The sequence below is a fragment of the Perna viridis genome, chromosome 4, assembly GCF_037379345.1.
Source record: "Perna viridis isolate PV_CMFRI_1.1 ecotype Kerala chromosome 4, ASM3737934v1, whole genome shotgun sequence".
Taxonomy (NCBI): domain Eukaryota; kingdom Metazoa; phylum Mollusca; class Bivalvia; order Mytilida; family Mytilidae; genus Perna; species Perna viridis.
In genome coordinates, this window is record NC_142448.1 from 28,178,354 (window position 1) to 28,188,179 (window position 9,826).

At 32.0% G+C, this 9,826-nt stretch overlaps 1 protein-coding gene across 2 annotated transcripts; it reads right to left on the minus strand.

The window, feature by feature from the left end:
• Positions 1-603: 603 nt before the first annotated feature.
• Positions 604-9,216, minus strand: LOC148619598 (uncharacterized). 2 transcript variants are annotated; one of them, XM_088579694.1, is made up of 5 exons: positions 9,098-9,216; positions 7,619-7,678; positions 6,295-6,363; positions 5,319-5,400; positions 604-1,729 (listed from the first exon to the last, which is right to left on the minus strand). In XM_088579694.1, exons 1-5 carry the CDS (start codon positions 9,105-9,107, stop codon positions 1,507-1,509), a joined length of 444 nt encoding a protein of 147 aa, XP_088435820.1. In that variant the 5' UTR covers positions 9,108-9,216; the 3' UTR covers positions 604-1,506. The 2 variants fall into 2 exon arrangements, with proteins under 2 accessions (XP_088435820.1, XP_088435821.1); XM_088579695.1 differs by lacking the exon at positions 7,619-7,678 and having other exon boundaries at positions 9,098-9,171.
• Between the last annotated feature and the right edge of the window lie 610 nt (positions 9,217-9,826).

Genomic DNA, 9,826 nt, shown 5'->3' on the forward strand with positions numbered 1-9,826 from the left:
AATGATGATTAACAATGAATGCATTGGTTGAAAATAGGAAATGAACTAATCGATTGGGAACAGTGTGCACATAAAATAATTAAGCTTGATTGCTATACTTCATCGTTGTCTTTTTGCTTTAGCAAGTCTGATGGTCTTTGCACTTTTTCTCGTTTACACGTGTACATTTGATTTATTAATCAAAGATTAAAAAATTTACAAGCGAAATGCTAGTTAAACGGTTTTAAATCAATTTTATATAATCTAATTGTGAGATTGGATAGATAAATTTTGTATAAAATGTGATTAAATAGACAAAATCTATTGCAGTAATTTCTATAAAAGGGTCAATTTTATACTCAGTGTAAGCATATGCCATGTATAATTATTCTTCAAATTAGCGATATATCAATAGGAAATGCCTTCCCATACCTCCGTCGTTATAAGAAGGCCTATCAAAAGTCTCACTGATTAATATACTCACTGATAGAGGACAACTTTTTTTCAATGCACAAACAATGAAGAAGACAGATAATGAACTGAACCAGAAATTAATTAAAAAGCACAAGAGTGTTTTTTTTCTGTCGTTACTGGATGCTTCATTTTGTTACTGAACAATACATGTTAAGTAATTATTTTTTTATATATAACATAACAAGTAACGGTCTAAGTGAAAAGTGAACATTCACAGTCGTTTATAATCGACAATTTCTAAAATTGCTGTAATACTGATGCAAAAAGTCGAAAGAAGTAAGTCTTTCCAAACGTCATATGTGAGGTAAATATATGAGACAACTGTTGTTATGACAAGAAACATTGAGACCTCAGATTACCTACAAAATGATCAATCTTTTTACCCGTTATAGAGGGTTATCATTCTCTATTATTCTCCTTGTTATCCATTAAATTTGAAAAGAAATAAAACGAACAGATGTATCAAACAACTTCTCTACAATCTATGTCTCTGATACACGGCTCCCATATCCAATAAAATACAAACTATTTGATCCATTTAGTTCAATTGTTACCTACAGATTAGTGAACAACCGGTGCAAAATGACAGTTGTAAAAATCACATATTTGGGTGCCATGATTTATTCATCTGAAGATGACTCAAATTGTGTTTTTCTTTAATTTCTTTTGCAATTTTGACACGCAAGTAATTGTCATGTGATGTTTTGTTTGATTTTGAAAAAAACAATGAAAACCTGCAGCCCTTTTCACAATAAAATTGTAAGAGTAAAATAAGTTGTAAATTATGACGTCACAGTACTTTCATAATTCATAAGTTACGACTATTTTTTTCTTATGAATTTTGTTGATATGTATGACCAATGCAAAACAAATTATTTCTGATTTTTTTAATATTCGTACTTTACAAATAATACGAATATCTTTCACAGAAACGTGATGGATGCAGAAGTCTATGTTGGAAACCAGATAAATTTTTGAATGTAACAATTATTTTCCTAGGCTAGATGTTGTGGCAACAAACATGTCATTGTTTACCTTATTACTTGTATTCAGCTAAATAATAGAATGGCGATATGATGCGCGGTTTTCATTTAATAAATCATCGGCTGCTTTAGGTCGAGGTGTAAATGAGTAAATGTTTCCCATTGAGACACTTCTTATATCGTTACGTTTAATTTTCAATAGTTCTGTCTGTTCCAGTCTTCTTATTTTTGGGGTAATGTTGTTTTGTTCTGCTTTACTGTTCATCTTAGCCTCTGGAATTGCTTCCTTCCGCCTGATAAAAAGGATAGAATAATACTTTAAAGTATGATTTGCAATTATTAAATTGTGAAAGAGTATTCAAGGTAACCAAGGTTATATCGGTAATCAAAAGAATGTAATCCGGGGACAGACCAGACATGGAATACAACAAAGGACATGAAGTAACTAAAATTATCAATACTAAGTAACAAAAGCAAATTAGCAACTCGGACTCCACTAAAAACTGGGAGCATGGACCAGGTGCACCGGTAGGATAAGCGTCCTCTTCTTTTCTAGAAACACCCGCCGAGTTGCTCATAAAAAGACAAACGAGGAAAGGAAAACCATCACCCGTTGAATAAATCAGTTTGCAGATTGATACACCATAACGATCCACGAGTTCATGATGACGACCATAAAATTTCTGTAGTGGTGCCTTCAATCTTGTAGCAACATAACCCTGTTCCAGAAGCCTATTTGTTAGAGTTCTAGCGCGATACAAAAAGTCTGCGTAGTTTCGGCAAGCTCTGGCATAACGTATGAGTTGGGATATGAACACTCCATACGCAGGGGCCGAAGGGATGTTGCCACAGATGAAAGGAAAGTTGACAATTCTGAATGAAAAGTCATCACGTTTGTCGTAAAGTTTGGTCAATAGTTTTCCTTTACCATCGACTTCTAAGTGTAGATATGAGGCTGACTTCACAGTGTTTGTAGTACCCTTTATCTCAAGTTCTTTGTGATAGATGCGATGTATCAAATCCCCGAAATTAGGATTGTTTAAAGTTAATACGTCGTCTATACAGCGGAAACTGAGATTAAAGGATCTAGTCAAACGATATTCTTTCTTTCGGATCAGATCAGCTATACAGTAAAAACTTTCGTTTTGGTCATACCGATATTGTTGGTTGATTTTTACTATTTCCAGGATTGTAGCAGAAGCAGAAAACAACTCACTTAATTATCAAATAAGTGAAAAGAAAACTTTAAACTTCTTCTGAAAAATGACTAATAATATAATAAAGGATTTTGACATCCACCCCCAAATTCAAAATATTTAAACATTGCTATTAGTTATATAGAATATTGCAAGAACAGTGACACAAAAAAAAATAATTTTATAAAAGTTTAAATTTATAAAATTATAGTATGTTTAGTTACGAGTGTAACAAATGTTTTCTCATCAGGTTAGCAACAAATACAGTTAAATTAATGATTTATAAGTGTTTTCACGACGCCCTAATTAATACGCATAAATGAAAACCTGACGTAATGCTCAATTACCATATATTGAAATGCTAGTCATTGGTTTAATCTTCATATTGTTACATTGAAGATGTACACATGTGCCCGAAAAAATTAATACATCTTCGAAAACAGCTTGTATATATGATACAGAGTGGTCTATTGCTCTATGTATGGGTGCAATAATTGTGTTTAGAAAGTTAGAAGACTAAAGTTTTTCTTGTTTTCTGTCAGTTTTTCATGAATACACAACTACTTTAAATACTATCTTTTAGGACTTGAACAGGGCGGTACAAGTAAAATACTGACACTCTCCGTATTGTTCTTTCTTTGTCGCTGGGTTATTTTAACAAGCCCGATAGATTTAAGTATGACCAAGAGATAGCGTTGGCGGTTTCTTTAATTTGTGACACAGGTGTCGAATTGCGATTGACATGCATGTGTATGACTTTGATGATAATTGAAGTATAATTGTATTTTGTTTGTCTTGCGAATTTTTTAATTAATCATGGAGAATTTGACATAAGCACAGTATATAATAGGTAACCCTAGGTAAGATTAAGCAGGGACTTTTTATTACACTCTAATATACACTCCCTGGTTTAAGACATATGAATTTCATTTCATTATGGAGTGTCCCTTTTCAGTGGAAAAAGAAACAAACTTTTTTTTATAAAAGCCTGTCAACACGACCTAATTATGTGTCGCCAGAATAGAATAAGCTTGGAAAACTATGTAAATATATCAAATGCATCACAAAAACATATTTTCTCTAGGCTTACGTTTTAAACTTCTTAAAAAATAAATATTTTCCTGGAATATGGGTGGGTGAGTGTGTGAAGTAAATTGCTATTGTCTGTGTGTGTTGTCTTGTCTTTTCTTATTTTGTTTTGTTTAGTTATTTAAAATATTTAGTTCTAGCAAGAAAGATTTTCAACACGAGGAAGCATCAAACCATGAAAGGGTTATTTTATCCAAAAAAAAGAAACACGTTCGTATTATCCTCTGTAAAAAATTGTGAGGTCAATATCTTCATTACAGATCGAGATCGGAGCAGTTTGAATCCTAGAATGTGAATTTAGTTTAGTTTATGTAAAAAAAATCAATCCTACATGACAGAATATAATGGAATAATTCTGTTTTGAAATCGTGCTACAAAAGCAGAAGCCCCCACGCATTTCATTCACTCGAGCTATGAATAATTGAAAACCAATGGCGTAACACGGTCACATGACCACATGTCTAATCATAGTGCTTAGGTCATAGTCGTTTTATAATCAATTTATCATTAATTAAACCACGTTAGTGACCACAAAGGGCGTTTGGATTATATAAATATTAGGTGTACTTAATAAAATAAATCAAATAACAAATTAAAATATTTTTTGTGTCACGTCTCCTTTAAAAAGGGAAGCCACCAATATTTTTTTCTGCACACTTTGTAAGAGAAATGTTATTTGTATCCTATCAGATTATTTTATTCCCATTTTGAAAAAAAAATTCTGATCACGAAATTTATTGATTAGTAGAATTCCGTCCTGTTCAAACGAGTAATGTTTTTCGAAAGTTTTTCTTCAATAAATACTTGGAAATACAACATTAGACATAAATTCAGAAAAAATATTAATGAAACTGTTTTAGTCTACGTAAACTATGTAAAAAAATCATTTATATAAGACAATGTGAGACGAAATAATGTAAAGTATGAAAAATAGCTATTTCATTGTTTCGTGAAAAATGCGTATCTGTGTTATTAGAAATGTACCTAGGATTTGTGTTCAGTGTGTGAAAAAATAATCAAGGGAACCAAGGTTCTAGCGGTAATCAAAAGAATAAAAACCAGGGACAAAGACCAGACAAGGTAACCAAACATACACAACAAAGAACATAAAGTAAATGAAATGATATATATAAAGTAGCAAAAGCAAATGAGCAATTCAGACTCCACTAAAAACTAAGAGCATGGACCTGGTGCATCTGTAGAGTAAGTGACGATCACTCATATTAGAAGCGAAATTTGGGGGAAAAAGCTTTATTTTGATTGGTCGCAAATTTTCTTGAATCTGAAGTAAGACATTGCTATAAGCGATATAATTAGCACTGTAAGTAACATCCCCAGAAACTAAAACAAGTTTATATTTTGAAATATCATCGCTTACTTCATGATAAATGTTTGAATAAAACATTAAAATGCAATTTCCTACTACCGCTATTCAGCAAATGTACAACATTCAAAATTAAATCTTCGTGTAATAAAAGGCAAAAAAAAAAAACAAACAAAAAACAAAGAGTCAGTGATTTCTTATTCAAGGACTTTTAACCATGTTCTATGCAATCAACCACTTCAGATGTTTGAAGGCAATCTATACACAGCTTACCGTTTCCAGATTAATGATACAATCAGTCCTGAGACAACAAAAAGAGCTATTCCGATAATCATTACTGTTGCCCAAATTGTTCCTGAAAACATTCAAATAAGTCAATACCCTTCAGTAGGACAAATCCGATGAAATATAGTCGGTGCCTTTGTTCCCCTTTCTAGTTCATAGTTGATTAAAACTGACGGTTGTTTGAGATTTGTCTTTTACTTTTATATTTCTATTGAATTTGTATCTATATTCTTTGTCAGTTTTCGATTTAACCTTGTTTTGTTTTGTTGCGTTTTTTCTTGTTGCTGTTGTTATATATGTTACTGATATTGAGTGATTGAAAAGACTAAAAAACTTTGTGACCCTTTCAAATATTATAAAAGTGGCAAAATCGATAAACCCTTTTTTGCAGAACGAAAATTAAACATCCCTTTTTATTATCATTATTAATAATTGTTATTGTTATGTTATAGCTACCATTGAGAAATGATTTGTTTCACCTTTTTTATCACTCTAGATATGAATATATATATATATATATATATATATATATATATATATATATATATATATATATATATATATATATATATTCTATGTTTCAGAGGTTTGCACCCGGTCCATGCACTTAGTTTTTAGTGTAGTGTTCATTTACTTTTGTTGCTTTGTATGTATTATTTTGGTTATTCATTGTTCTTTGTTGTGTATGTCGGTTTTCCATGTCTTTCTTTGTTCCTGGATTACATTCTTTTGATTTCCGCTAGATCTTTGGTTCACTATATTACTATTTTCATTATTTTTTTATACTTTTTTCTTGTCGTACAAAGCAAACATTATCAACACTGGTTGCTTTACGTATTATTCTTGCTTATAAGATGATGCTTGATCAATTAAACCTTCTTCTCCATTGAAATAACTTTTCGTCTTTTCTTCTTACGAAAAATGCTGAATAGTTCCGATTGGAAGGTTAATATTAATATTGTACCAGATTGATGATTATTGTCCCCATCGTGTATCTGTATTCCAGAAATGTTCTTAAATCTTTCATTGCTTCCTTGAACAAAATTAATTAAATCAATATTCAGTTATATAATACATTCTGCATACACAATCTTGAAATCCGTGTAATGACGTTTGGTGTATTTAGTTAAGTGAAATTTTCACAGTTGTTCCAAGAACATGTATTATACTGTTTTCTCCTGTATGTTGTCTATTGGTTCTAGTTTACGTTTCTCTAACGCAGTCGTTATTATGTTCGTCTCGACATCATGTGACCCCTATGATGCTTAACTATAGCTACGTAACAGATGGGCTTACAACCTAATATTGTACTGGACAAAAGTGATGACAACAGTGAAATTCAATGCCCCAGTTGGGGCATTTGTGTCCGGAATATTTTCAGTCAAATATTATTATTGACTTTCATATATTACATGTAGCTTACTTATTGAACCAATTAATAATTTATTGAAATACGAATCATAGCACAGTGACCACGCAGTTCACCAAATAGAATCCAAATTGGATTTGGTATTTTTATAATGGACTGACAAAGCGAAAAAATGCGTCGGGTGAATTTTTAACGAATATACTTGTTTATCGAATGATTTTGATTTAATCTTTGCCTTCTTCATATTGCTTTCATATTGTTTAACGTTGAACGTTGAGTTAAATCATTTCTTCAGCAACAAGAATCACTTTTAGAAATGGTAGAGATTTGTTAACTTCAATGACTCAAAACAGAAAGCGATGTGCATACCAATGATAAAGTAATATTTTGAAATCATTCAGTTTGAGTTCTTCGGTATTTCGTACGTCTGTCGTTAGAATATCAAGTGATATCATCACATTTTAATTTAATGCATAAAAACTAGTAGTAAAAAATCCAAACCCAATATTCCTCACCGAACTTTAGGTTTCATCCGCGTACTCGAATATTCGCGAGTATCATGATCAAGTACTTTAGTATAAATTACATATCTATTGTCATACCTGATTATATTAAAATCAAACAATGATTTGAAATTCGAATTGTACAGATGAAATCGTTAAAATAGATGTATGCCATCAATATAACATCCGTAGTGACTAAAATAGTGTGTACTCTACTCAATTGCAAAAGGAGTTTTAAATACTAAATATGATTTGTGTTTGTCCAAGAATTGATATGATACCTTTGAAAATTAATTCAATATTTAGCAACAAAAACATCGATGGTTAAGGCATCTTTTTGAGAACATTTTATATGTATTTCTTTTTTGTTATTTTTATATGGAAATCTATTTTTTATTTTATGCACTAAAACTCACCTATTAAAATGTCATCTGTAGGGCCCTTGGTAACATTAATTCTCGATGTATTAAAGTGCTCTACAACATGCAAAACATTTGTTTGTTTGTTTGGGTTTAACGCCCGAGCAATATTTCAGCTTATTCAGGCGATGAACATGAAGTGGATGATAAAATGAACCTGAAATGATGATGAAATAAAAAATGGGATGGGACACAAGGATAATGGGGGTCGAGAAATTTTTGATTGCCACTTGAAATATGGAGAGGTGGGTAGGGTCGGGCAATTTAGCCTCCTGTGGCGGAGACCTATGGTTCCTACTTCGGGAGAATACCACAGTAGGGTTCTTTAACGTGCGAGGAACGTGGCATCTTTCCCAACACGGTGCACCATGGTTTGCGGTCAGGTTTTCCGTATTATAGCCTGACAACCCCAGCATGTAACATGCCAGGGTTACCCCATTCCGCCACCTGAGGTACAAATCCCAGTTGCTCGTGGGCAAAGCGCCTAGCCCCCGGCTAGGGTTCTGAGCACTATTTAGTCGCCTTTTACGACAAGCTTAGCGCTGCTGCAGGCCTATTCTTTTGTCACCCGGACCTGCACGGGACACATGCAAAACAATTGGGAAAGTTCGACTACTTACTGATGTATATTCAACGAATGTATCATATCCAGGTAAAATATTGTTTGTGTTTTCCTGTTAATTTCATATTACTATCGTCAGAACCAATTACAAAAATGGTGTGACATAATTCTCTTGATATACTTGATGAACGTACATTCCCGTAAATCTTAAATTAAGATCACATAATGTTTCATGCTCAGTTAAATGAGTTTTACGCGGACAGAGGAACTTTTTCTATATCATCAACATAACAATAATTTATGAATTTGCAGTATACGGATTGTGTCATATACCAGTCCCGAACTTTGAAAGACCTTAGAATAGAAGATATTAAAAGTCATGCTGAAAACAATCATTCATAATAAACTACTTGAAAAATCGACTAAAAAGGAATAATTATAATTTAAGTAGTAGTCTTTGTAAGAATCATGCAAAATATGAAAAATGTAGTACATAAAAAAGGCTACATATTTTTATTTTTTGTAATTAAGTTTTTTATGGGTCTATATTATGATATGTGTAATAATTCATTCAATTTGTCCGCTCTTAGAAGATACTCAACACTGAAAATCCAGTAGATTCTGTAGTATTTGTATGACATTTACAGAGTTATCTCCTTTAATTTTGATTTCTACAGGCAATCTTTATATTTTTTTATCTTCTAACAACACTGGTTGTATAAAAAAAACGAATGTTAATTTCTGTTTTCTTGGGCAATTCAAAAATAAATATCAAAAATAAAAATATGTAGGCTTTTCACCCAGGAATCACTTTTTGCATGATTCGTAGCTAGATGCTACTTAACTATTCAACAATTTTGATTAGTCTGAAACGAAATCTTTAGGTATTATTTTCAAAAAATAAAAACACATACCGTTTGACATGAATGTTTTAAGTAACCATTACAACGTTCAATTCAGTCATTATGTTACAATGTATCAGCGAGATAACTTTTAAAAATAAATAAACAAAAATCGGAAATAACGATTTTCCTTTGACCTTGACTTCGCTTTATCAAATTTTAAAAACATTGCATTTACAGTGCGCACATTTCGATAGAATAATACTTGATGAAGGCGCTCAAGAATGTTACAGTGTACAGATGTGGTAACTGTGATAGGTTGATCTAAGGCGGCGCTCGCGAAAGACACAAAGGACGAGCATTATTGAAGATAAATGAGAACTATATTTAAACCTAGAAAAGGAGAATAATATCCTAAATATCGTATCTTTGTAGTATCTAGAGTTAGATTGTAAATTATCGACAATGCATAGTACTGTAAAGAGTATGGATATGATCAGGTGTGCCAAGAAAAGCAAACGTAGACTCGTATAGTGCGCTTGTTCAGGGGCCTTGGGGTCGTTTTTATAGGTGGGTTGGGTTGTCAATGTCTTTTTACCTTGTAAATTTATTTTAAATTAAAACGACATTGGGATTCCTGCAAGGCAAAGGCCAATATGTATAAGAACGGCATGTACAGCGGATTGTATAACTGATTTATGTAAATGAACTCGAACGTCTTCAATAGTAATCCACTAAAGTATTCATATATTCATTAATTTGTTCAAGTTAAAGAATAAAAGTAGATCATACCTACTAAGT

Excerpts from the sequence above, each read along its gene's own strand:
- LOC148619598 (XM_088579694.1), bottom strand. Across the intron at positions 5,401-6,294 it reads GGACAATAATCATCAATCTG|GAACAATTTGGGCAACAGTA; the intron begins GTACAATATTAA and ends GAATGTTTTCAG. Across the intron at positions 1,730-5,318 it reads GTATCATTAATCTGGAAACG|GCGGAAGGAAGCAATTCCAG; the intron begins GTAAGCTGTGTA and ends CCTTTTTATCAG.